This window comes from Ahaetulla prasina, chromosome 6, assembly GCF_028640845.1.
Source record: "Ahaetulla prasina isolate Xishuangbanna chromosome 6, ASM2864084v1, whole genome shotgun sequence".
In the NCBI taxonomy this organism is placed as follows: domain Eukaryota; kingdom Metazoa; phylum Chordata; class Lepidosauria; order Squamata; family Colubridae; genus Ahaetulla; species Ahaetulla prasina.
Window position 1 is genome coordinate 51,384,950 of NC_080544.1, and position 25,731 is coordinate 51,410,680.

Genomic DNA, 25,731 nt, shown 5'->3' on the forward strand with positions numbered 1-25,731 from the left:
TGAGATTAAGCTATTATATAAAACAATTTACTCTATTTTTCGCTCCATACAATGCATTTTTTTTTGTCTCCCAAAAGTGGGTGGAAATGTCTGTGTGTCTTATGGAGTGAATATGGGCAACAGGCAGCAGCGGCAAACAGCGGCAGTGATCCCCGCCGTCTGGAACGGCTGATCGGTAGTATTCCAGGAGGCCAATTCAACCACGGATCAGCTGCTTGCAGGCGAAAGCTCCAGGGTTCCCTGGCAGAGGCAGCAGACACAGAGGAGGCAGACTGTTTTCTGTTTGCTGCAAGGATGCTAGCTAGATGAATAACAGATGGACAAAGATTTTTTTTTCTTGTTTTCCTTCTCTAAACCTAAGTGCGTGTTATGGTCAGGAGTGTTATGGAGCGAAAAATACAATAGCTCAATTCATTGGGTATTCAAATGTGGCGTGAAATTTATCAAAAAGGAACAATCCACTCGTTAAAACTAGTATTATTTTTGTTTGTAAGATGCCGATTTCAAAATCTTTATCTGATCAACAATAAAATAAATATCTGTTATTTGGAACTGCTATATTGATTACAATGAAAACCAAAGATATGAGCAAAATATACATCAGCATCAGACTACTATCAGGCCAAAGACAGCAGCAGGGGTGAAATTCAGCCGGTTCTATCTGGTTTGGGCGAACCAGTAGCAGGCTCCGCCCACCCACGCAGATGTTATGACATCGCTTTTTTGAAACATTTTAAGCCTCTGTGCATGCATAAAAGGCTTTGCGCATGCATAGATGATGGTGCACACAAATTAACCGAGTGTGCACATGGTGCGTATACATTTGCGAACCGGTAGGGAACGTAAGTGAATTTCACCCTTGAACAGCAGCTAGGACAAACTAATAATTCACAGTATCAGGAATTGCTTGACATTTTTCACTGCAGGTAACTTTGTAGATCCATTTGTGGAGCCAGTTAAGTTCAAAAGTAATAGACAGATATCATCATCAAAAGCTGCAATGCCATACTGCAATTCTACTATGAAAGTAGAATTAGTCATATATTCCTTGTCTGTATTTTGTATTTAATACTCAACAGTAAATTTCTTTTTTTCTGAAATGCAACTAGCGCATCAAGAATTCTTTAGAAAATCATCAAAAGTTCTTTACAAAATCATCATCATCATAAAATCTTTGTAATAAAGTTATAGAAAACGCAACCATTTTTTTACTTAACCTTTTGTCAGATATCTATTAAGAGCTACAATGTAGAATCAACATTAATTAAAAATATACTTACTATCCTTCAATTAACCATGTACATTTAGTTTTGTATTTATAATTTATTGGCCCATCCGTTAAATATCCAGAAGATTCAGTTAACCTACAAAAAAAGTTAGTTTTTAAAGCTATTTTTCTTTGAAAAATACATACAAAAATATTACAATTTGAATGCAGTTTAAAAGAAGAATTTTTATATAAAACTGTGTTTGAACTGATCTAATATTTCTTATCTTTTTTCACTCATTAATTTTTGCATACATATTTGAATACATTAAGTTGCATACAAGTGTGCTAAATTGCAACATTATAATAAGGTATTGACACCACCCAGTTTAAGGAGGGAACTTACAATCAAATTTATTTTATGCCAAAAAGTCTTTCTTGTCTTCAAAACAGGATACTGCAACTGGGGAAAAAGGTCTATAGGCAGAACTTACTTTTTATCAATAAGCAGTGTATATAATTCAAATAAAACTGTCCAGAGACAAAATAAAGATGCAAAATAACTTAAATGACCTTGCAAAAATATATTTATTATATAATACTCTTGAAAATTAAAAAAAATAGAATGAACTTCTTTTCAACTTTTCTTTTCAAAATCTTCAGAGCTTGAAAACCATCAGGGACCCTTTTCTATCAATCCAATTTACAGGAAAAAGGCAGAGATAGAAATAAACAGAATAGATTGTCTTCTGTAGACTGCATCAGTTGCAGACCTCTGAACCATAAGGATTATGCAGTTTTAAGTAATAACTAACACTTTTATTACTATTAATTAGGACTACTGTAGGGTGCTATACAAAGGGATACCTTGGAAAACCACTAGAAACTGCAGGTGCTACAAAATGCAATGGCCCTCTTATTGTAAGATTCTTACCTCCAGAAACACATTATTCTTGTGCTGCAGGTCCTAATTGATTGCTAATAGGTTTCTGGAACGTAAATGTGATATAAGTTATGATGTTAGACTATGTCTTCTCAGCCATGGAAACTGACAGAGTGATTTTGAGCTAAACGTTGTCTCTAATCATCCTACTTCAAAATATCAGCAGAACTGACTTCTACAACTAGAATCAACTCATCCAGTAAAATTATCTCAGGTGCACTTTGTTGGTTAGTTACCTATTTTAAAAAATAGAGTTGGAGGGGGACTAAAACCAATGGGTGTTTAAAAACTGGACTTATGGACCTGCCTTTTCTTAGAAGTGAATCTTGTCCCATCTTCAACAACATTCCAATATTTGGTTAAGCTGGAAGAGTTTCACGGAGCATGTAGTAGTTAATATATTGATACCGTTGGTTTGTATATTATTAATCAATTATTTTTTTGTTATGTTAATTATGACAATTATTTAATTATCCATTTGTTGGTTCATTTTACCACAGGTGTCTTAATTGTACAACTGATCAATGTAAAACATCAGGAATCCCTTTCATATTGGTAGTATGATCTATGAAAGGAATGAATAAATTCTTGTGAAAACTTCAGGTCTCTGACTATTTGAATCACTATATCTTGATTTTATCTGCATAGATTTTTTATTTTCTATCAGAGTTACTGATAAAATTCTGTCCAGAAATTGTTAAAATCACTTCTTCCTTTTTGAAAGTAATCTATTCTTCTAGTTAACTATTTATTATTTAATATCTCCACTTTAGTTACCTTGTGTGCTATGTGTGTGTATATGTGTGTCTTTCTGTCTGTCTCTCTTCATTCATTTATTATAATACAGTTTATGATTATTGAAGTTTATCATTCATATCTCATTAGAGCAACAATACAGATACAATAATTAAATAAGTTTCTATAAAACCACATATTATGATTTGTGAGTTTAATATGAGCTATGAATGCATAGGTTGGGTTACAAACATACTTTGAATGAGCAATCTTTTAGCACAGATCACCTACATTCTGCATTAGGTTTATCTTTTTAAGTCTATCTATAAAATCATAGCCTATATCCCCTTGATCCATCTCTAAACAGAAAGTTGTCTTTCTGTTTGGAGAGTAAATTAACTGCAGAAACATCCAAGTAAAATAATTTGCAATATTAGTCCAGAAATTATTATTGTAACAATACATTCTAAACCAAAACCTACTTCATATTTTCATTAAATATGAATCTATTTATAATACTTCTGTTCATATTATTAAACTTCCAGGGCTAAAAGTAATTTTCTTTCCAAATTCCAAATAGAATCAAAGAGGTTATTAGCGAATGATAGAAATTTTAGGTTATAAATCACTCTCACTTATAAATAACCTCTTTGAATTAGATGGCATTTATTCCTGACTTGCTACATATACAATTGTAAGATTGTCAGATATTTAATTACAGCAATAAATAAGAAAAGGAACATTGGCTTACCTGAAGGTTCCTTCTATGTACGCTGCGTGAGAGTCCAAAGCAATGGGTTGTTAACTTCATCTGATTGGCCTGAGACTGAGTTGAATTTGTTTAAACACACCTCCTCTTCCTGTTTAGCTCCAGTTTATTAACGAAGAAGCGGTATTGGAGAAGACGAACTCAATTTGAAAACTGGAAAAAACAGAACAATAACCTCCAGATTCCTGTATATAGAAAAAAACAATAAGTAAAATAAGGAGGGGTTGGACTCTCACACAGCGTACATAGAAGGAACCTTCAGGTAAGCCAATGTTCCTTCTCCTGTACGCTGCTAAGAGAGTCCAAAGCAATGGGATATACCCAAGCTAAATATCCCTAGGGCGGGAAAAGGAAGATTAGGAAGACTCAGCAACAGGAAGAACTCGCTGCAGGACCCTCCGTCCGAATGAGACCTCAGCTGAGGCAAATTGGTCCATCTTGTAGTTTTTAATAAATGGCGAAGGAGAGGCCCGCGTGGCTGCTCTGCAAATGTCCAAGATAGAGGCCTGGGTGGCCCAGGCAGCTGTGGTGGCCGCGCTGCGGGTGGAGTGTGCAGTGATGCGGCATGGAAGATGGTGTTTCTGCTAGTTGTAGGCCATGGAAATACAGGCCTTTATCCACCTGCCTATGGTGGATGGGGAGACTTTGGTGCCCAGAGCCCTTGGTTGAAAGGAAACAAATAGGGATTCTGTCTTCCTGAAAGGAGCTGTTCTGTTGAGGTAAATACGCAGGGCCCTTCTTACGTCCAGCGTGTGCCATCGACGCTCCGATGGATGATTGGGATGAGGACAAAAACTCTGTTAGAGTGAAAAATGCATAAGTGTTTTCTGACCAAAAGAGCAGCGATCTCGGAGATCCTGCGGGCTGAGGTTATGGCTACGAGAAAGGCAACTTTAAAGGTTAAGAGCTTAAGACTGGAGGAGCTCAAGGGTTCAAAAGGGGAAGACGTAAGCTTCTGAAGGACAAGGGTTAGGTCCCAGGTAGGGTAACTGTGTACCGGAGGCGGTCGCAGATTGTAAGCTCCCCTTAGAAAACGTCGGATACGGGGGTGTTGAGAAAGTGTGGAGGTCCCGTCACAGAATAAAACAGTGGCAAGAGCTGCAACCTGCCGGCGGATGGTGTTGGTGGCCAAACCCTTGTCCAATCCGTCCTGGAGGAATTGCAGGATATGTCTAATGGAGGCAGAAGTAGGTTCTATTCGATGTCTAAGACACCAGCGATGGAATGATGACCATGTGGCCTTGTAAATACGCGTTGTGGATGGGCGTCTAGAAGCCAGAAGGGTGGAGATGACCCCCATGGAATGCTTTTCTTTCCTTAGTATCTCCCGGTCAAGTGCCAGACGGCTAGTTGGTAACATTGAGGTTCTGGGTGGAGAATGGCTCCTTGGCGTAGAAAATCTGATCCGGTGGAATTCGCCAAGGTGGATTGACGGACAGGCTCACCAGATCCGCAAACCAACTCCATCGAGGCCAGTAAGGGGCTATGAGGAGAACTTCTGCTTTCTGTTCCAAGATTTTTCGAATGACCCTTGGCAGAAGGGGAGTTGGGGGGAAGGCATAAAGAAGGCCCCGGGGCCACTGACATCGTAGGGCATCTGCTCCTTCTGCTCCTGGGGTTTGGAACCTGGAGAAGAACCTTGGAAGTTGTTTGTTGGTCGGGCTGGCAAAGAGGTCTACTATGGGTTGCCCGAATTTGATCATGATTGTGAGAAACAGATCCGGATGCAGTTGCCACTCTGATTGATCGATGGTTGTCCTGCTCAGCCAATCCGCTTGTGTGTTGGCGACTCCGGATATATGGGCTGCCTGTAGTGAGAGAAGATGTTTTTCTGCCCACAGGCCTATGGCTGCAGCCTCTTTCATCAATATGTGGGATCAGGTGCCTCCTTGACGGTTCACATGGGCCTTCGTGGTAGTGTTGTCCGTCAGCAGTAGCACATGATGGTTTGATAGTTGCGCTTGGAAGTACCTGAGAGCTAGGTGAGCAGCTCTCATTTCCAACCAGTTGATGTCGTTCTTGAGGGTGTTGGGGGACCAACGACCCTGAGTCACCTGGTCTAGTAGGTGGGCACCCCAGCTGTAGAGGCTTGTATCCATGGTGAGGACAAGACGGCAATGTTCCTGGAATGAGCAGCCCTTTGTCAGGGCTGGAGACAACCACCACTGTAGAGACTTTCTGACCTTTGGGGGCAGAGGAATTCTGATTTCGGTATGGCTGTTGCCTGTTCTTTGGTGTGGGAGAAGTAACCATTGAAGGGTCATGAGTGAAGACGTGCCCAGGGCACGATCGACAGACAAGAGACCATCTTTTCCAATAACTGTGAGAGCAGCGAAAGTGGAACCCTCTTGAGTGCCTTTACCTCTTTTGTCGAGTCTCTTATGTTGAGAAGATGGTCTCGGGAAAGAAACACCTCGCAGGATCTGGTGTTGATTCTTGCTCCCAGATGGACAATTTCGGTCGTAGGCACTAGATGGCTCTTTGCTCTGTTGATTGAAAAGCCGTGATCCTGTAGGGATTGAATTGTTACCTGTAAGTCCCGTAACACCTGCTAGGCGGAAGATGACAGAATCAATATATCGTTCAGGTAACATTGCATTCTTACTGGAATTATGCGAAGGTGGGCCGCCATGGCATCCAGAATCTTGGTGAAGGTACGAGGAGCGGAAGATAGACCGAAGGGCAGGGCCCTGTATTGAAAGTGGGCCCCGGCATAACTGAACCTGAGAAAGCGTCTGTGGGCTGGTCTGATGGGTACATGTACATAGGCCTCCTTGAGGTCGATAGATGTTAGATAGTCCCCTCTGCTGATGCTTCCTAAGATTGAATTGAGGGAGTGCATCTTGAATCTGCGATATTTGATATGAAGGTTCAGTTGCTTCAGGTCTAAGATGGCTCTGGTGCCGCCTGATTTTTTGTCCACTAAGAAAAGAATTGAATAGAAGCCGGTCCCCTGGTGAGGTGTGGGAACCGGTTCTATGGCACTGATGGACAGCAGGTGTTGAATCTCGGCTTCCATTTGAGCCCTCTTGGTAGGTTCTTTGGGAATCTGGCATTGGATGAATCTCCTCGGAGGTTCTGAATTGAATTCGAGGGAGAGACCAAGGGTGATGGTTTGCAGTACCCAGGCATCGGTTGTCGTGTGGGACCAGGTAGGGATGAACTTGATAAGACGACCGCCGATGGGATCCTGGTCGGGATAGTCATTTGTTCCTGCGATAAAGTCAAAAGCCGGATCCACGGGAGGGACGTCTGGTCTGGGATTGCCTGGTCCTGTCACAAAAGGACTGTCTGTCCTGAAACCTGTCAGGAGGAGGCTGGAAGAAATGTTGATAAGCCGGGGATTGGAACCCGGGATCCTGGGTACGAAAAGGCTGTCTGCGGTAAGGAAGAGAAGGACGTCTGTCTGAATGTCTAGAGACGTAGGGAAGGATCTTACGTTTATCCTTTCCCTCAACTAAAATAGGGTCTAAGGCTTCGCCAAAGAGAGATCCACCCTTAAATGGGGCAGCCGCCGACCGCCATTTGGTCTTCATGTCGGCTTGCCATTGTCTGAGCCATAACAGCCTCCTGGAGGTGATGCTGAAGGCAAGGGCTCGGGATGCAAATTTTGCAGAATTAAGGGTGGCATCCCAGTGAATTCAGCAGCCGCTACCAATTTATTTATGTCCTGATGTAATCTGGAGTCCTCCTGAGGAATCCTCTCCTGCATTTGTCTGAGCCATATCAAAGAGGTTCTAGCAAAGAATAAGGCTGCTGTGGCAGATCTGATAGCCCAGGCAGCCGCTTGATGGGTTTTGCGGGTGGAGAGTTTCGCTCTGCGGTCCTCAGTTCAGAGACCCTCTGCTGCATCTGAAGGTATGATGTTGGAGGAAGAAGCCAGAGTGGCAATTGGAGTGTCTACGGTAGGAACCTTGAGGAGGTCCTCAAGATCTTGATCCGTCGTGTACATCTTTTTGTCTGAGCCACTAGGAGTAGGAATGGCACCAGGGTGACCCCATTGACGTTGGATGATGTCCAAGAAAAGCTTGGGTGATGGAATTACCCATTGCTCTGAGACTGGTTCAGTAAAGAGGAATTTGTTGGGGTCTGACGGATCTGAAGTTCCCTCAGATTGGCGTAAGGCAACCCCCATGTTGGCCGTAATTTTTGCCTTGTGTAGTAATGTGTAGAAAAGCTCATGGCGAAAAAGGCCGGTGGGAGCAGGTTTGTCCGGGGCAGACTCTTCGTCTTCAGACAGATTATACTCTGCTATGTCTTCCTCCCCCAAAAAGGAATCCTCACTATGGTGTGAAGGGGTTGGAGAGCGTGTGCGCAGCGCGCGTGGTCTGGGTGGGTGGCTATCAGAAAGGAGTCTTTGGTCAGAGCTGCCCGAAGGAGATGGAGCTGGGAAACCTCTCTGAGTGAAGGCATTGTCAATGCCTTGAGAAATGGTATGTATGATAAGATGACGTATATCCTGAGGAATGGCAGGATTACTGTCCTCTCTGTGGGAGACTCCCACTGCTGTGGGAGTGAAGGTGGCAGAAGGTGCCTGATGTGAAGGCTCAGGCATGGCTCTGGAAGAATCACCAAAAACTGTACAAATTGTTTCCTGGTTTTCTCCTGAACCACTAGGGATAGTGGGAGACCATCCAGGCTGATTTAATAGAGGAGAATCCTCAGTTAGTGGGACAGAAGTTCCCTGCCTTCCTCTGCTAATTTTTGATTTGCTTTATCAAATTGCCTATCCAAGGCCCGTTGTCTTCTTGAGGCATCTCTCTCTGCAGCAGCAGAGGTTTGGAGAGAAGTAGAAGACTTAGATTTGGTGGCAGAAGCCCTTGATTTCGATCTGCTCTTGTGAGGGGGAGGAGCCACACTAGTAAGGTGTCCTTGGGAGGGCGAGGCAGAAGCCCGGGAAGGAGATCTGCTGTGATCCGCCATCTTGGAAATGAGGCCTAGTGGTTATCAGAGGCCTTGGAATATATGCCCAAATAGTATAGTGGCCCTGATCTGAGAATCCTGGAATAAGATCAAACAATAAGGGCCAGTTAGCACCAAGCTGACACCACAGCTAGAAAAAGCATTCAAAGGCTGCCTGGGGGGTTGCGTGGGGGGATCCCCAAATGGCGCGAAGCAGGCACCACTGCTCCTAAAGCGCCTTTTTACTGCAGCGTTGGCAGGGGGAGCTAGCCTCCGACACCACGGATCTTTTTCTCCACCCCTGCAAGCGCGAAGCCAACACCACAGCTTCTCCTGCGCTCCGCTGGCCTCCACTTACAGTTTGGTGAGGTCCAGCGATGTCCGTTCCTCAATCCAGCGATTCTACGAGGCTTGAGAGGCTTTAATGTAAACAAAAATGGCCACCGGCGTTCGGGCAGCTCAGCTGAGCGGCGCTGGGCTGTGCGCAAAACGCGAGCCTCTTTCCCTGCCGCTCCGACTCCCAGCAGTCAAAGAAACCCAATTGGGCACTTTAAAACTTTTTTTGAGAATTTTTCCTAATTTATTGAAGACCTATGAGCTGATAAAAGAGTCAAAAGCAATGGAGCTAAAGGAGGTAGTCTCTCTATGGCCGACTAAGTTAATAAACTGGAGCTAAACAGGAAGAGGAGGTGTGTTTAAACAAATTCAACTCAGTCTCAGGCCAATCAGATGAAGTTAACAACCCATTGCTTTGGACTCTCTTAGCAGCGTACAGGAGAATGCACAGGTTTACAGGAGGTTATTTTGTTGATTTCCCAATTTTGCTGTATTTGACAGATATATACCGTATTTTTCGGTGTATAAGATGCACCGGAGTATAAGACACACCTTAATTTTGTGGGAAGAAAAGAAGAAAAAAATAATTCTGCCTCTGCCTACCAGCATCAGGATCAGCAGTGTCCTCACTTCCATTCGAATTTTGATAACAGGAACAGCCTGGGGAAGAGCAGAAGTCAGGACTTGCTTGGCAAAGCAGGTAGTGCACAGGGGGCAAAAGGCAAGGTGCTGCCACCCAAAAACACTGTTGCCGCGATCTCTGCCGCCTGGAGATCTCTGCTGCCTCCCCAGTTCCAAAAATGGGGTGTGCAGAGGCAAAGAAAGAGCATTGCGTTTTTGGGCAGTTCCAGGTAACAGAGATCACGGCAACAGTTTTCAGGTGGCAGCGCCTTGCCTTACACCTCCTGCACAGGGCCCAGCAAGCCACCAGTTCTCCAGTGAGGCTGAGGCATCGGACAGACATGGGTTGCTACAGCCGGATATGCCTACAGACTGAGTCACAGTTTTTTGACCATGCCTCTTCCTCCTTCCTGTTGGGCCCAGTTTCAACTCAGCTGGCCTGAGAGAAACACCTCTAGCAGATCTGGCTTCCAGCCCATTTCTGTTCGATTCTTTCAGTGTCACTGTGAGTTTTTTGACCCAAAAATTTCTTTTTTCTAATCAGGAAACATACCGGTCTACCAGGCTTGCTTCAGTCTAGCAGAGCCATACTGGTCTACTTGCCTTTTTTGGGAGCGTACCGGTCTACCTTCTTTTAAAATAGAGGCACCAGTCTACTCATTGCCTTTTTTGGGAGCGCACCAGTCTACCTTCTTTGAAAATAGAGGCACCGGTCTACTCATTGCCTTTTTTTGGGAGCGCACCTGTCTACCTTCTTTGAAAATAGAGGTACCGGTCTACTAGCCATCTACAGCGCTGATCAGCTGTAGTGTGGCCCTTTGAAGCGCTGCGACAGATGCAAGACCATTTTCATGAGGATGCGCGGCTGTTCAAGACACAGAGGCCGACAACCTCCGAAGAGTGGGGGGTGGCAGGTGGGTGGGGCTACATTTGGTGTATAAGTCGCACACAGATTTTCACCCTCTTTTGAGGGGTAAAAAGGTGTATCTTATACATCGAAAAATACGGTACATAGATTCCCAAATTCTGACTTATATAACGCAAAACTACATAGATTTCAGTTTTATTCTCAAAATTATTTTAACTAAGCATCTCTTAATACAGTGTGACACAAACCTATGACATGTGTCTTCCTACCATGTAATCACCCTGCTGTATTATTAATTAATTATCTACTAATATGGAGTAGATAAAAAATTACCCCCCTCAGTCTAATCTACCCATAATTGCCCAAGCTCCTGCCCACCTAGCAATTCGAAAGCATGCAAATGCAAGTAGATAAAAAGGTTTCATTTAATGGCAGGTAACAGCATTCTATGTGCCTCAGCATATAATCATGCTGGTCACATGACCATGGAAATGTCTTAAGACAATGCTAGCTCCCTCAGCTAAGAAATGGGGATGAGCATCATCCCTAGAACGACATGTCTGAAAAGGGGAAACCTTTGCATTTTCTTTAATTTTTTAATGTATTTTTTTAATAATTGTAATCTATTTTTTTTGCTTTCACATTCTTTTTTTATTCTTGTACCCACTCATTCACACTTACACTTGTCTTTGACCATAATAAAGGTTTGAACCGAATTGAATATCTCTAATCCTAGTTCTAGTCCAGTGGTTCCCAACCAGTGTGCCGCGGCACTAAGTGCCTGAGATCTCTGCTGCCTCCCAGTTCCAAAATGGGGTGTGCAGAGGCAAAGAAAGAGCATTGCGTTTTTGGGCAGTTCCAGGTAACAGAGATCACGGCAACAGTTTTCAGGTGGCAGCGCCTTGCCTTACACCTCCTGCACAGGGCCCAGCAAGCCACCAGTTCTCCAGTGAGGCTGAGGCATCGGACAGACATGGGTTGCTACAGCCGGATATGCCTACAGACTGAGTCACAGTTTTTTGACCATGCCTCTTCCTCCTTCCTGTTGGGCCCAGTTTCAACTCAGCTGGCCTGAGAGAAACACCTCTAGCAGATCTGGCTTCCAGCCCATTTCTGTTCGATTCTTTCAGTGTCACTGTGAGTTTTTTGACCCAAAAATTTCTTTTTTCTAATCAGGAAACATACCGGTCTACCAGGCTTGCTTCAGTCTAGCAGAGCCATACTGGTCTACTTGCCTTTTTTGGGAGCGTACCGGTCTACCTTCTTTGAAAATAGAGGCACCAGTCTACTCATTGCCTTTTTTGGGAGCGCACCAGTCTAGCTTCTTTAAAAATAGAGGCACCGGTCTACTAATTGCCTTTTTTGGGGAGCGCACCAATCTACCTTCTTTAAAAATAGAGGCACCAGTATACTAGCCACCTACAGCGCTGATCAGCTGTAGTGTGGCCCTTTGAAGCGCCGCAGCAGATGTAAGACCATTTTCATGAGGACACGCGGCTGTGCAATGCACAGAGGCCGGCAACCGCTGAAGGGTGGGGTGTGGCAGGTGGGTGGGGCTACATTTAGTGTATAAGACGCACTCAGATTTTCACCCTGTTTTGGGGGGTAAAAAGGTGCGTCTTATACACCGAAAAATATGGTACATAGATTCCCAAATTCTGACTTATATAACGCAAAACTACATAGATTTCAGTTTTATTCTCAAAATTATTTTAACTAAGCATCTCTTAATACAGTGTGACACAAACCTATGACATGTGTCTTCCTACCATGTAATCACCCTGCTGTATTATTAATTAATTATCTACTAATATGGAGTAGATAAAAAATTACCCCCCTCAGTCTAATCTACCCATAATTGCCCAAGCTCCTGCCCACCTAGCAATTCGAAAGCATGCAAATGCAAGTAGATAAAAAGGTTTCATTTAATGGCAGGTAACAGCATTCTATGTGCCTCAGCATATAATCATGCTGGTCACATGACCATGGAAATGTCTTAAGACAATGCTAGCTCCCTCAGCTAAGAAATGGGGATGAGCATCATCCCCTAGAACGGGACATGACTGAAAAGGGGAAACCTTTGCATTTTCTTTAATTTTTTAATGTATTTTTTTAATAATTGTAATCTATTTTTTTTGCTTTCACATTCTTTTTTTATTCTTGTACCCACTCATTCACACTTACACTTGTCTTTGACCATAATAAAGGTTTGAACCGAATTGAATATCTCTAATCCTAGTTCTAGTCCAGTGGTTCCCAACCAGTGTGCCGCGGCACTAAGGGGTGCCGTGAGATCTTTTGAGGGTGCCGGGAACTTTTGAGCTACGGAGATTTTAAATATCTATTTCCTTATAAGGGTGCCGGGAACTTTTGAAAGGCTTTCCAAGGGTGCCTCAAACAAGAAAAGGTTGTGCCTCAAACAAGAAAAGGTTGGGAACCACTGTTCTAGTCCCACCTTAAGTACAAGCACAAAGTGCTGAGAGTGAATGACTTTTGACCAGTCATTCACTCTCAGCACTAGGAAGCAAATCAAATCTAAATTGCCTGCAGGCACTTACCCAGGCAGTTGCCAGGAATCAAAACCTGATTCAAAAGCATAGAAAACAAGGCACTTATACACCCTGATGCAGGCTATTTAATGTAGCCAGGATTATTCTATAAACCCAATGTTATGTTTTCTCACAACACATTGAACCAAAAATTAACATACATAGACATCATAACAAAAATCTACATACATAGACATTATTAACATACATAGACAACATAACTTCAATGTAATTTGCTAGCATCTCATTTAATTGCAAAGCAGAATTACAACATGTGAGAAGTAAAAATGCCTTAGATATTCACAAAAGCAACAAGCTGAAGTGCCCAATTAGATTGTTAATCCTATCAAGACCTTTAAAAATAACTATTAATGTTTACTTTAAACTCCTTATTTTTATAATCAATTGGGAAATAAAATGCCCAAATATCCTTCTTTTTCCCCCTTCCATTCTGTACACTCAGAGATCTCCAGCAATAGTTTTTTTATTTTTCTGTTCCATAAGGACCAAAGTATATTCCATAAACATTCAAATTATTCAAACCCAAGGTATTGGCACAGCTTCTTCATGGGGCATAACTAAACCCTAAATTAGCATCAACTTTGCTAATTGAAAAGTATTATAATCCAGTATTATAATTTTCTTAAAGAAATTATTTGTGTGTCAAACATAGCATTTGGGGGGAAAAAGCAAGATTGATCAGGGAGAATGTGTACATAATCAATTGAGGCAAGACAATAATATTTCATCAACTACAGGCAAAGACGTTAAGAAACAGATAAGAGATCCTGTCAGAAGTGCTAATTTCTGCCTATTAATCAGATCACATCTGATTAAAATAATGCAAGAAATATAGGCAATGCTAATTTGGATGCTTACAGAGACAGCCATTAGCAGGGAACATAATTCCATTTTTTTTTTAAATATTAAATTTTGTAGAATAGGAGTTATAGATGCAATGTTCAAGATATTATTGGCTGTGATTTAAAATACTCAGATATTATGAAACTAGGGAACAATAATGTCAAAGAAGCATCAAAATCAATTATTCCTTCATAGCTATGTTCTGATTGGCCTTGATTGACATGATCTCCAGGAAGTTCTGATGACTGATTCTGAAGAATAGACTGGGATCACTCTCATACTACAGGTAAACAATGTGAAAAATATGTGACCTTCTGCCTTATTTACAGGGGGGAAGCACTGGTCTTTAATCACTAGCTTTAGAGCCTAAAGAACAGGAGTTTTAGCTATGCTATCTTGCTATGTCTATAAAAACTTGGCTGTCTTTCTAAAATTACAAACTTGCGTGCATCTTTAAGACAATTGTCACTCCTGGAATTGCTGGACAAGTCCCTGCAAATTTTAGAAGTGGTTCGCCATTGTCTGATTCTTTCAAGGGCTTGGAGAGTGGAAATGGTCCAAGGTCACTCAGATGATTTTCTGCCTAAGGCAAGGCTAGAACACTAAGGCTGGATAACCATCCCTTGGGAGTATAGTGACACTAGATTCCTGCCCAAGTAGAAAATTGGACTAGATCAGGGATCGGCAACCCGTAGCTCCGGAGCCACAAGCGGCTCTTTGGGGCCTCTGCTGTGCCTCCCTGTCCCATCACTGATTGGCCCCGCCTGTCATTTCTTTTTTGGACTCCAGCCCAAAGTGGCATGAAGCGAAGGCTGCTTTATGTGCAAATGTGGCACGAAGGCAGGTACAGGGCAGTTTTGCTCTGCACTTTCCTCCCTCCGCCTCTCGTAACCCCCTGGCTGGCTGTGGCTAAGCCAGGAGCGTGCACATGCGTGGGGAGACCCTTCTCAAGTGAGCGCCAAAGCTCAGGAAAGGTGCACGCAGGGCGGGCAACAGCTTGCTTAAGGAGGGTCTCCCCGCACGTGTGCATGCTCCTGGCTCAGCCACAGCTAGCCCAGGCATCCTGAGAGGGGGAAGAGGCTTGCTGGAGAGTGCAGGAGTGAAATTGCCTATACCTGTCTTCACACCACATTTAATAATAATAATAATAACTTTATTGTCATTTAACCTGTATACACAGTATACCCATACAACAAAATTCACTTAACACCCAAAGACCAGGTCCAACACACATAATAATCCCCAAACACAGCCCCACCCACCACAAATTCTCCACCCCTAAACCAGCCAAACATCCACACAACAGACCAAGTAATGCTGTCCAACAGCTCACTGATAGTGGCCCTTTACCTATTTTCATGTAAGGCAGCCTTCGCTTCCTGCCCCTTCGGGCTAGAGTCCAAAAAGGAAATAAGATGGGTGGGGCTAACCAGTGATGGGACAGGAATGGAAACTCCTCACTTTGAAATGGCAATACAAATCCCCAAGGTAATTACTAATTATGTTATATAAGAGAGTAGCATATTGCTTTGGCAATTCACATGACTTCCTAATATGCAACTATTACACATCCACATGAACTTTTTTTTTTCCATTTGCCTCAACAGAGTTAAAGTTACTCCCTCAGGAAAGACACAGGCGTCTTCTCTCTCTCTCTCCCTCCACACTCAGCCAAAGAGCTGACAGGGGTGGGTGATGACATGACAAGGCGATGACTGGAGCATTAGTTCAGGAGAGAAGCTGCGTCCTGTTAAGACCCTCCTTAAGCGAGCAACCACCCTTCCCATGTGCGCCTTAGCTGTGCTTTGCTCCTGGCCAGGGAGTTACGAGAGGAGGGGGGAGGAGAAGGACGGTCGCACGAAGGAAGGGGGGAGAGAGACACACACAGAGACACATACAGAGAGAGAGAGCGAATTCCACCGGATCAGATTTTCTACGCCAAGGAGCCATTCTCCACCCAGAACCTCAATGTTACCAACTAGCCGTCTGGCACTTGACCGGGAGATACTAAGGAAAGAAAAGCATTCCATGGGGGTCATCTCCACCCTTTGAGTGTTTATGGTTGCCAACCCTGGACTAGATGATCTCCAACATTTCTTCCTACTTTACATTCTATGGTTATGTGAAAAAGAGGAATGTAAGAAAGGAAATTGCATCAGATGAATCTATTCCTCAAATCTCCACATTGTGAAAGATAAGTCTGACAAAATCAATATAAAAATGTAATAGTTATGGAAATGAAAGCACATGAACACAGGCCAGCTGACAGAAGAGGCCATTATACAGTATGAGAAGAAAAATGAAAAGAGGGTTTAAACTATTTCTTTTCAGAGCAGTGAATTTTTTCTGTTATCTTCAATAAATATCACTTACCTGCGGTTCCTAAATTTCTTGTGAGTGTGTCTCAATGGTTTATTTCTTCTGTATTTCTTCACTACTTCTATGTAGTGAATTCAGTCACACTTAAGTTATCATTTTAGTTGTTAATAGGTTCTAAAAATCTTTGCAGTTTCCATGCAATCAAAACTGATGTTCTGCAGAAAGCACCGACTATACACAGTAACCTAACGGGAATGGCTGTTTACAGCTTCTACAAAAAACCAATTTCTTGGACAGTGTCTGCTTAGAACAAACTAATTGTATTCTTCTGTAAACAATTTGAGCAACAATCTCTTACACCAAAGTAGCAGTAATTTATCTAGTATTCCTACTCCTTAAGAAAATAGAGATAGGTGGCAAATGAAAATAAACCACAATGTATAAATCTATGGTTTGCACGCAACTTTCCACACCAAGGAATGAAAAATAAGTGTGGAGATTACGATGTGTATAAAAGATTTAATTTGGCTAAATTCTCAGCAGGATTATGGAAGGTGTACAGATGAAATAGCCATGAGCAACATGCAGAGAAGTTCCTTTGTTTGCATGGCATGGCATAGCTTTAAGTTATCCACTTGCCAATGGCTTTACAATTACTATATTATCTGAAAATGTTACATTTGTTCTTTCAACCAATAGAGAACGCTGAAATAACCTTAGACAAGATAGCTTGTCTCTCCTAATGAAAAAAGCCATTTCGCTTTCTTTGGATACCATAGCAACAACATTATCTTAATGCTTCTAACTTTAACTTTGGGAATTTAAGCACTATATTCCCAGAATCTAATACATTTTAAATGTATTAAAATGCATTAAATGCATTTAAATTAAGACGCAAAGGGTTTTCTGGCATGCTAAAGATGGGCACATTTATAAAATAGTTCCCTATTCATTCAATATGTCACAATAATTCTCAGCAAAGATAATAGCAGGGAGTGCAAAAAAAAAGATGGAAACAGAGAACAGATGGCAATGGCAAAAGAAAAAAAGAACTTTTTCAGAAGCGAAATGAAAGATAGAGAGAAAGAGGCAATGAAGTTTTTCACAATAGCCAGGTTCACATTCGAAACAATAAAACAGAAATTCAAATGTGAACAAGTAGCAAGAATATGCATGAAACTTCTCTTCAACAAATAAACAATACTACTATTTCTTGATTTACAATCACAACTGAAAAATTCATTTTTAAGCAGTGTAGTCATTAAATGAGGCATCACATGATCATTGTGACTTTCGCTGCCAGCTTCCCAACTGACTTTGCCTGTCAGGAAGCCAGCTGGGAAGGTCACACGTAATGATCATGTAACCACAGAGATGCTACAATGGCTGTATATGAGCCATACTGGCAGTTAGAGTGCAGTACTGCAGCAATAAGTAATCTTCTGCTGACTGCTGGATGTCTGCAATTTGGTAGTTCAAATCTCACCAGGCTCAAGACTGAGCTTTCCATCCTTCCGAGGTCAGTAAATTGAGGACCCAGATTGTTGGGGGCACTATGCTGACTCTGTAAACTGCTTATAGAGGGCTGTAAAGCACTGTGAAGCAATATATAAGTGCTATTGCTATTATAAGGCTGGTTGCTATACTAAGTTTCTAGACTCCAAAATTATTGCTAGTCCCTTGTTTTGTTTAGCCATATGTGACAAATCCATATCTCAGGGGTGTTGAACTGGAAGCCCATGGGCTGTATCCATCACGTGCAAGCCAAACCCACCCCAGCTCCGCGAAGATAAAAACGTCACGAAACATCACATGACAGCAATGTGACACAGCAAGTTTGACACCCATGCATTATCTCAATAAGCCAGTTTCAGTAGAGGTGCAATAATTTTTGAGCTACTGCATAGTGTATTTTTCTATTTTTCCTATATCCTTTGAAATAATGTGTATATGTGTATTGAGAAGCATTCAGGTTAGAGAACTTTAATCTGTCCTTCTATGTGATTCTGAGTTGGCTTTGTAATTACTGTATCACATATATGAAAGTGGGAAGGTAGCAGTGGGGGAGCTTTCAGAGTTGAAAGCAGAAAACAACATTTTTCCATGTGCTGCCAAAGCAACGCTTGTTAAAAGTTTTTTTTTAAATCATCTGACGAATCATGTTTGTACATGAGTCTTCTGAATTTACAGGTTATAGCAATAAATAATCAGAAGCACTACTATATTAAAGTTCCTTGAATTGTTCACTTGTTAAAACTGATGGAATATATTAGTAATCAGCATTCTCACAAAATGGCTTGTGTAAGTAGCATATGTGATTCTTACTCCAAATAAGCTATAAAATCAAGGTCAATGTTATCCAGGACAAAGTTTTTGATGCAAACATATAAAGTCCAAGATCTTTGCTTTATTTTAATATATTAAATAAAAAAATTAAAGTACATTATAATATACAATGGATAAGTTTATTTTAAGAAGCTATATTTTGAGATTTGATAATATCTGCTAAACAAAATTTATAAAAGTTCACTCATACTGAGAAATAGTATATCTTGTTAATGATGGGTTTTTATTTCAAATCAGAGAAAACTGACACAGGACTTTTCATTTTATGATGTCAAAATGAAACTTTGAAAATAGCTCTATAAACAAAAAATGTCAGCAAAGTGATGTTCTTATCAGTGTAAACTGACCACCAACAATAGTCAATTATAGATTAATGCAGCAAAATAATTAATGCAGAAAAAATTTGGAGGCTGATTCACACATATAAATAATGTTGTATATATAATCGTGTGGTCAACTCCTCATTGGTGTTTGGTGCCTTGTGGTTTTAAATAAACTAATAAAGTTAGGTACATTATTATTTATTACTGCAAAGTAAAAAGTAAAAAAATCTATAGTTGTAATCTAACTAAGTAGTAACAATCTCAGTAGCCTTTCTGAGCTGAAAAAAAGTCACACATTGTTCATACTTGGATAAGAGGCTACCAGAAAATCCCTATAAACATTAGGAAATTTGTAAAACATTTCATAAGAAAACTATGGCAAATACCTTCTCTGCTGTTTCTAAGAAAATTACAAGGGAGTTCAGAAAGATTTAACTTTAATTCCATGGATGCTTTATATTTTATAATTATGAATCATCCTCAAAACTCAGAAGATAGTATGAGTTCCTTCGTATTGTATGATACTCATCAGTGCAATTTTCAGACATGGATTTAAATCATTGACTATAACTATAAATTTGTAAAAGCTGCTTAAGGTAGGAGCCAATCAGCTTAAGACAATATTTTTAAACACATTACATGCTGTGCAAGCAATACTTGAAGCAATCTATTGCAAATCAAATTCATTAGAGTAACATAAATCCTAATGTCCTGAACTAAAGATTAGTAATTTTTCAAATAAAGAAACAACTTAACTGAAATAGATTTTTCCAAAGATTCTTCAGAGCAGCACATTTTTTTCACACTTCCAGACTGTATGCAAACTGAATTTTATAAGCTGTCAAAAAGAAAAAAAAAGGCACTCTCCTATTCATCCAAGCACTTCAAATGAGTAGATAATTCTTATATCGACCATTAATGGTCATGTCATCTTGTGGACATGAACATCCTCAATTCGTCTCCAGCTGCTTAGAAGGCAGGCTCTACCTGAAGCTTTTTGCTGAATAAGCAATATTTTTTCACTTCTGCCAGCAAATCTTTTAATATCAACTTGCAGCAAAGTTTTGCAGAATAGTCTCGGCTGAGAACTGCCTGCTTCTATAGGCCACCTGAAGCAATTTATTTGCCTTTGAACTGAAAAGCCCTGACTAACAAGAAGCCGTTCTGTCCACTTCTCTTGCTAATATATGAAAAGCAGGGGAAACAGGTAGAAGAAGAAGAAATGTAGATATTTGGGACACCAGTTCTCCTACCACCCAAAAGACCCAATTCACAGAAGGGTGAGGTTTTCTGTTGACAGCTGTATTTCTGTAATCTCCCACATCTCTCCTGCCATTCATATGTAACAACGGGGGGGGGGGGAGGCAATTGGGATTTTGATCTACAAACTATGTGGAACATTCACTTTAGCGCAACACTATCATTTGTACAAGTGCTTCGTCTACACCAAAGCCACATGTGCAATATTGCAGGCAAAGCAGCATTTATTTATTTATTTTATTTATTTTATTCGATTTTTATACCGCCCTTCTCCCGAAGGACTCAGGGCGGTGTACAGCCAAGTAAAAATTCACTATATACACATTAAAAGAGATTAAAACAGAACATATTATAAGGTGGCCGAAAATTTAAAACAATTTAAAAACCTTAAAATATAAATAACCCCAATAAAAATTTTAAGCCAGTCCCGCTTGAATAAATAGGTGCGTTTTCAGCTCACGGCGAAAAGTCCGAAGATCAGACACTTGGCGTAAACCAGGGGGAAGTTCGTTCCAAAGCGTAGGAGCTCCAACAGAGAAGGCCCTGCCCCTGGGGGCCGCCAGCCGACATTGATGCAGTTGCTTATCACATATACTGTACATACACCCCACAAAAGTGAACTGCTTCTCCACATGCAGCTTGGATCCAGCTGAAGTAGCAGTGCTATTCTCATTCTTGATAGAGGCAAGCATTCAATCTGCTCTACTTCTCACTGTGCTTTGACTGTTACTCAGGGTGAAAGGCGGGAACACCACTCCTTTTCTCCTATCAAACTTCTCTAGCCATGGATAGCAAAAAAAAATAATCACAAAAAGTGGGTGGGGCTTGATAAAATGAGGTTTTTTTAAAGATGAAAACATGAATACCTCCTTGATTTATAATTGACCAAGCACAGACAGCTCCATTGCATGATGATGTTTTCAGAATAGATGTCCATAGGTCACTGCCTGTCTTTCATCATCCAACTGCAGAGAACAACAACTTTACATGCTTTGCTCTGGAAGTAGCATTTTTACAGTTAACCCACCTACAGAAACTGCATCTAGACAATTTAGGGTATGTTGATGCACATAGTAGATTGACTGATTGTGCCATTAACTTTTAGCAATTACATAAATAGGATTTCTTCATGACAATCTGCCCGTAACTTGGACTTTCAGGTTTTCCAACTCATTGCCACTAACCGAGGCCATCTTGTTGCTAGTTGACCTTTTCCCTTTCTTACTATTCTTCCAGGAATTTGTAGATATTGCGTCTTCTAATCAATGGCTAGAACTGCCAAAACTGATGCGCAAAATTGATGCACCAAATAATGTGCATTTTAGCCCACTGAAGAATACTCTACTATCATCCCAGTGCCGAAGAAGCCCACCATCAAGGAACTGAATGACTACAGACCAGTTGCGTTAACATCTGTAGTCACAAAAACCTTTGAAAGGCTAGTGCTGTCCCACTTGAAAACAATCATGGATCCACTGTTAGACCCATTGCAATTTGCATACTGAGCAAATAGATCAAAAGATGATGCTGTTAATATGGCTCTGCACTACATCCTACAACATCTTGAATCTCCAAACACCTATGCAAGGGTCCTCTTTGTAGACTTTAGTTCAGCATTCAATACCATCATCCCAGACACTCTTCTAACTAAGCTAAACCAGCTACAGGTACCTGAACAGACTTGTAAGTGGATCACAAGCTTCCTAACACACAGGAAGCAGCAGGTGAAGCTAAGCAGGATCAAATCAGATACCTGTACAATTAGCACAGGGGCCCCCCAAGGCTGTGTGCTCTCCCCACTTCTCAATATCAATGACTGCATCTCCAACAATCCACCTGTTAAACTACTGAAGTTCGCAGATGACACAACAGTGATTGGTTTCATTCGAGACAATGATGAATCCGCCTACAGACGGGAGATCGAATGACTAGCCTCGTGGTGTGACCGAAACAATCTGGAACTGAACACACTCAAAATCGTAGAAATGGTGGTAGACTTTAGGAAAAACCCTTACATACTTCCACCTCTCACAATACTAGACAACACAGTATCAACAGTAGAAACCTTCAAATTTCTAGGTTCTATCATATCGCAAGATCTAAAATGGACAACTAATATCAAAAACTCATCAAAAAAGGACAGCAAAGAATGTTCTTTCTGTGCCAACTCAGAAAGCTCAAACTGCCCAAGGAGCTGCTGATCCAGTTCTACAGAGGAATTATTGAGTCTGTCATTTGCACCTCTATAATTGTCTGGTTGGGTTCTGCAACCCAACAAGACAGACACAGACTTCAGAGGATAATTAGAACTGCAGAAAAAATAATTGCTACCAACCTGCCTTCCATTGAGGACCTGTATACTGCACGAATCAAGAAGAGGGCCGTGAAAATATTTACAGATCCCTCACATCCTGGACATAAACTGTTTCAACTCCTACCCTCAAAACGACACTATAGAGCACTGCACACCAGAACAACTAGACACAAGAACTGTTTTTTCCCGAATGCCATAACTCTGCTAAACAAATAATTCCTTCAACACTGTCAAATTATTTACTAAATCTGCATTATTAATCTTCTCATCGTTCCCATCACCCATCTCCTTCCACTTATGACTGTATGACTGTAACTTTGTTGCTGGTAATCCTTATGAGTTATATTGATATTGATTGTTTCCTGATTGCTTATTTGTAGCCTATGACTATCATTAAGTGTTATATCATTAAGTGTTAAATTTGTACCCTATGACCATCATTAAGTGTTGTACCTTGATGAAGGTATCTTTTCTTTTATGTACACTGAGAGCATATGCACCAAGACAAATTCCTTGTGTGTCCAATCATACTTGGCCAATAAAAATTCTATTCTATTCTATTCTATTCTATTCTATTCTATTCTAATCAATGTTCAGGATCTAAATAATGATGAGGAATTTTACTTTTACGTGGTCCTTGGACATGACTAAAGATGTCTTGTATCTCTAAAACAAAAAAAAATTAAATCTCATCTTTTACTTTGATTTCACCTGAAGTCAGTAAACATGCTTCACAAATCTCAAAAATTTTCAACGTTCATCCTCATAATTGAAAAATTGCAAACAACTGGTCAACCATATAATGATAGCTTTCATGCTCTTATGATTACAGAGATAGTTGTTGCAGTTCTCCTTTAGGCAAGATTACCTTTTCAAAGTAGCAAAAACAATAGCTAAAATAAAATATATAAAATTTAAACCAATATATTATTTATTGCTTTAGTCTGTGATCAACAGTATCAGTAACATATTCTGCATAAACAACTAGCTAGCTATAAAAAGCAAAATACAAACAATTCTTCCTTTCATTTTCTTCTCATTTTTGTTATTAACTAATTAAAGTAAATAACTATGAAGTTAATACATTTATTATATATTCAGGCAAAGCAAGCTCTATTGTTAAAAGAGGAGGAAATAAAGTAGCAGAGGAAGTTTCTAACAAGGTCAAGCAATATCTTCAGAGTCTCAATGGTAGGAATGGAGAGCCACATTAAAATCACACTATTAAGACTAAGCTTAGCTATTAGCAGGATTGTCACAAGCAATACTTTTAAATCTGTGTACCATTCAGAAACAAGATTTAGATGGATATTAAGAATTCATTTATGCACATAGACTTTCCCATTTATAGTATTTAATTCTTACAACATTTTTTATGTCTAACAGAGTTTTACATTTTATCAAACGTGTGGCTTAATGAACATTTTTTGAATTGAGGACAAGGCAAATTAGTGCCATCTATTTTCATCTGTAGCAAGTTAGAACTACTGAAAAATTGTTCCAAAACACATTGCGATGTACTATCTTTTCCATAATACTTTTGTTGTTAGTTGCGAAGTCATGTCCGACCCATTGCGACCCCATGGACAACGTTCCTCCAGGCCTTCCTGTCCTCTACCATCCTCTGGAGCAGTGGTCACCAACCGGTGGTCCATAGACCACTGGTGGTCACCAACTGGTGGTCCGCAGAAAAATTATTTGCATTTTTTATATTGCACTAAATCAGGGGTCCTCAAACTATGGTCCCTGGGCCAGATACATGCAATGAATGGTTGTGAGAGAGTCTCCCCCTTTGGGGTCTTTTTGTGTGGGTCGGAGGGGGGCAGAAATTCTGACTGGAGGAGGGGTAGAATGAAGTGCCACTGGTGGCGAAGAGTCAGAGGGAGTTGTTCCAGTGGGAGTGCCTCATGGCCTGGAACTAGCTGACCATCTCAGCCCGCTGAGCCTCCAGGTGCCGGTATCTGGCCTTGCATTCCTGCACATCTTCATTCTTGGAAAGCCTATGCTTGTGGTCCTCAGTGAGGTGTTTCTGCTAAGCCTCCTTCTTGGTCAGATCCAATTTGAACTGAGCCAGCTGTTTTGCCAACTCTTTCTCATGGTAGCTACTTAGCTCCAACAACTGCTTCCTGTTAGGGCCCTAAGGAGCCTGGGGAGGCAAGAAGTGGCTGGCACAGGAGAGGCGAGTAGAGGCTGGTGAGTTGCCCTTCCACGTAAGTGACATCAAGTTGGCCAAACCCATCCTGTCACATGACAACCTAGCCACCCCCAGCCAGCCAGTCATTAGGCAGATCATATTAGTGGTCCGCAGGATTTAAAATTATGAATTTAGTGGTCCCTGAGGTCCAAAAGGTTGGTGACCCCTGCTCTGGAGTCCATTTAAGCTCATGTCGACTGCTTCAGTGACTCCATCTAGCCACCTCATTCTCTGTCATCCCCTTCTTCTTTTGTCCTCAATCTTTCCCAGCATTAGGCTCTTCTCCAGTGAGTCCTTCCATCTTATTAGGTGGCCAAAGTATTTCAGTTTCATCTTCAGGATCTGGCCTTCTAAGGAGCAGTCAGGGTTGATTTCCTCCAGAAGTAACTTGTTTGTTCGCCTTGCAGTCCAAGGGACTCGCAGGAGTCTTCTCCAGCACCAGAGTTCAAAGGCCTCAATTCTTTGGCGCTCAGCCTTTCTTAGGATTTTAAGCATAACCTTACTAGCATGTGAAATGAGTGCAATGGTGCGATAGTTTGAACATTCTTTGGCATTGCCTTTCTTTGGAATTGGAATGTAAACTGACCTTTTCCAATCCTGTGGCCACTGTTGAATTTTCCAAATTTGCTGGCAAATTGAGTGTAGCACTTTTACTGTATCGTCTTTTAAGATTTTGAATAGCTCAGCTGGAATACTGTCTCCTCCACTAGCTTTGTTGTTGCTCAGATTTCCTAAGGCCCATTTGACTTCACATTCTAGGATTTCTGCCTCAAAGTCAGTGACCACCCCATCGTGGTTATTAGGGATTTTAAGCTTGTTCTTATATAGTTCTTCTGTGTAATTTTCTTCTTCTTAATCTCTTCTGCCTCTGTTAAGTCCCTGCCATTTTGGTCCTTTATCATGCCCATCTTTTCATGAAAAGTTCCCGTCATATCTCCAATTTTCTTGAAGAGATCTCTGGTCCTCCCTATTCTATTGTTTTCTTCTATTTCTTTGCACTATTCATTTAAGAATGCATTCTTATCTCTTCTAGCTATTCTCTGGAATTCTGCATTCAGCTGGGTGTATCTTTCTCTTTCTCCCTTGCCTTTCGCTTCCCTTCTTTCCTCAGCTATTTGCAAAGCTTCCTCAGACAACCATTTTTCTTTCTTGCATTTCTTTTTCTTTGGGATGGTTTTAGT

General features: G+C 41.1%; 1 protein-coding gene across 4 annotated transcripts in view; it reads right to left on the reverse strand.

Annotated features, from left to right (window-relative positions):
* Positions 1-25,731, reverse strand: part of ATRNL1 (attractin like 1) — a 618,957-nt gene that overhangs the window by 570,801 nt on the left and 22,425 nt on the right. For all 4 annotated transcript variants that reach the window (XR_009155605.1, XM_058187058.1, XM_058187059.1 and 1 more), the window contains exon 2: positions 1,281-1,364. Coding sequence is in view for 3 of the 4 variants with exons in the window: in XM_058187058.1 (XP_058043041.1) it covers positions 1,281-1,364 (84 nt within the window). In the remaining variant the exon portion in view is untranslated. The remainder of the gene's footprint in view (positions 1-1,280; positions 1,365-25,731) is intronic.